Source organism: Nothoprocta perdicaria, unplaced genomic scaffold, assembly GCF_003342845.1.
Source record: "Nothoprocta perdicaria isolate Ctin4 unplaced genomic scaffold, notPer1 scaffold_110, whole genome shotgun sequence".
Lineage (NCBI taxonomy): Eukaryota > Metazoa > Chordata > Aves > Tinamiformes > Tinamidae > Nothoprocta > Nothoprocta perdicaria.
The window spans coordinates 605,114-606,230 of NW_020454206.1; the positions used below are offsets into that span (position 1 = coordinate 605,114).

The 1,117-nt window shown below is 60.0% G+C and overlaps 1 protein-coding gene across 6 annotated transcripts in view; it reads right to left on the bottom strand.

The window, feature by feature from the left end:
- The window catches only part of PAX2 (paired box 2), a 74,097-nt gene extending 73,010 nt beyond the window's left edge, over positions 1 to 1,087 (bottom strand). For 4 of the 6 annotated variants that reach the window (XM_026050612.1, XM_026050600.1, XM_026050623.1 and 1 more), the window contains exon 1: positions 934 to 976. In XM_026050612.1, the coding sequence (XP_025906397.1) occupies positions 934 to 976 (43 nt within the window). Of the gene's footprint in view, positions 1 to 933 lie in introns of all 6 variants that reach the window. The other 2 variants (XM_026050583.1, XM_026050591.1) reach the window with 1 other exon arrangement.
- Positions 1,088 to 1,117: the final 30 nt, after the last annotated feature.

The window sequence follows — 1,117 nt, forward strand, 5'->3', positions numbered from 1 at the left end:
TGTATTTCTGCGCCTTCCCTCACCCGACAAAATCGTAATTTTATAGACTTCAAACATTTTATTTTAAAATAAGTCTTTAATTTTAACGGAAGCGTTTCGGTTTGTTTTTATGCACAGGGTAGGGCGGGTCCTCAAAAGTTTCGGTGTCAAAAGTTACAAATTGCTCTTAATTATTCATTTCCTGAGTCAATGTGCTCTCAATCTCGGCTTTTTTGTATTTTCTTCGATTTAAAGCTGGGAGAATTTTTTTTTCGGTGCAGCGAAATTGAAATCCCTGTGACAGTCCTTCCTGCGCTACCTGGGCGCTTTCCGCCTTGCCCTGCGCTGGAAATGTCCCCGTAGCTGCGAGAGGACCCGCGGCTCCCGTGTGCCGAGCGCGCGGGTCAGATGCCCATCGGAAGGGGTGCGGCGAGCGCCGCACGGGCCGGGCCGTTTCGGCAACCTCCGAAAACGGCGCGATTCGATTCCTGGCACTGCAATTGCTCGGGTTGAAGCCCGAGCTTCGAGCAAACTCCAGCGCTGCCCGACCCGCCGCTAGTTTGAACCTAACGAGACTGCCCTGGCTGCAGCGGGGAGCCGGGCACGGCGCAGCCGGGGGCAGCGCTGCCCCCGCGGGGCTGCAGCGGCGCCGAGGGCGGCAGGAGAAGCGGCCCGAAGGCGGCTCTGCCGCGGGAGCCGGGAGGGCCCCGCGTGCCCCGACCCGCGAGGAGCCGCTGCGGGAAGGAGTGCGCCGCTCCGGCGCCGTTTGCGCCGCTTCGCGCCGTCCCCGCCGCGCCTCCGCGGGCTGCCCGGGCCCCTCGCGGCGCCTCCCTAAGCCCGGAGGCGGAAAAGCTGGAGCCAAAGGAGGCTCAGGTGAGGGAGRATGCTGGGGAAGGAGGGATGGAAGGATGAGCAGAGGGAGAGCAGCGGAAGGAGCCGGGCTCCAGTACTCACGGTGCATTGCTGAGAAGGGGTCTGCCTTGCAGTGCATATCCATGGGGAGGCAAAAGAAGGGGAAGAAATCGGCTGAAGCCGCCGTGTCGCCTCTAAAACTCAACTTCAAGACTTAGGGGAGAAAAAAAATAACAAAAAAAAAAGCAAACCAAAACGGCGCGCGGGGAGCAGGGCGGGCGGCTGC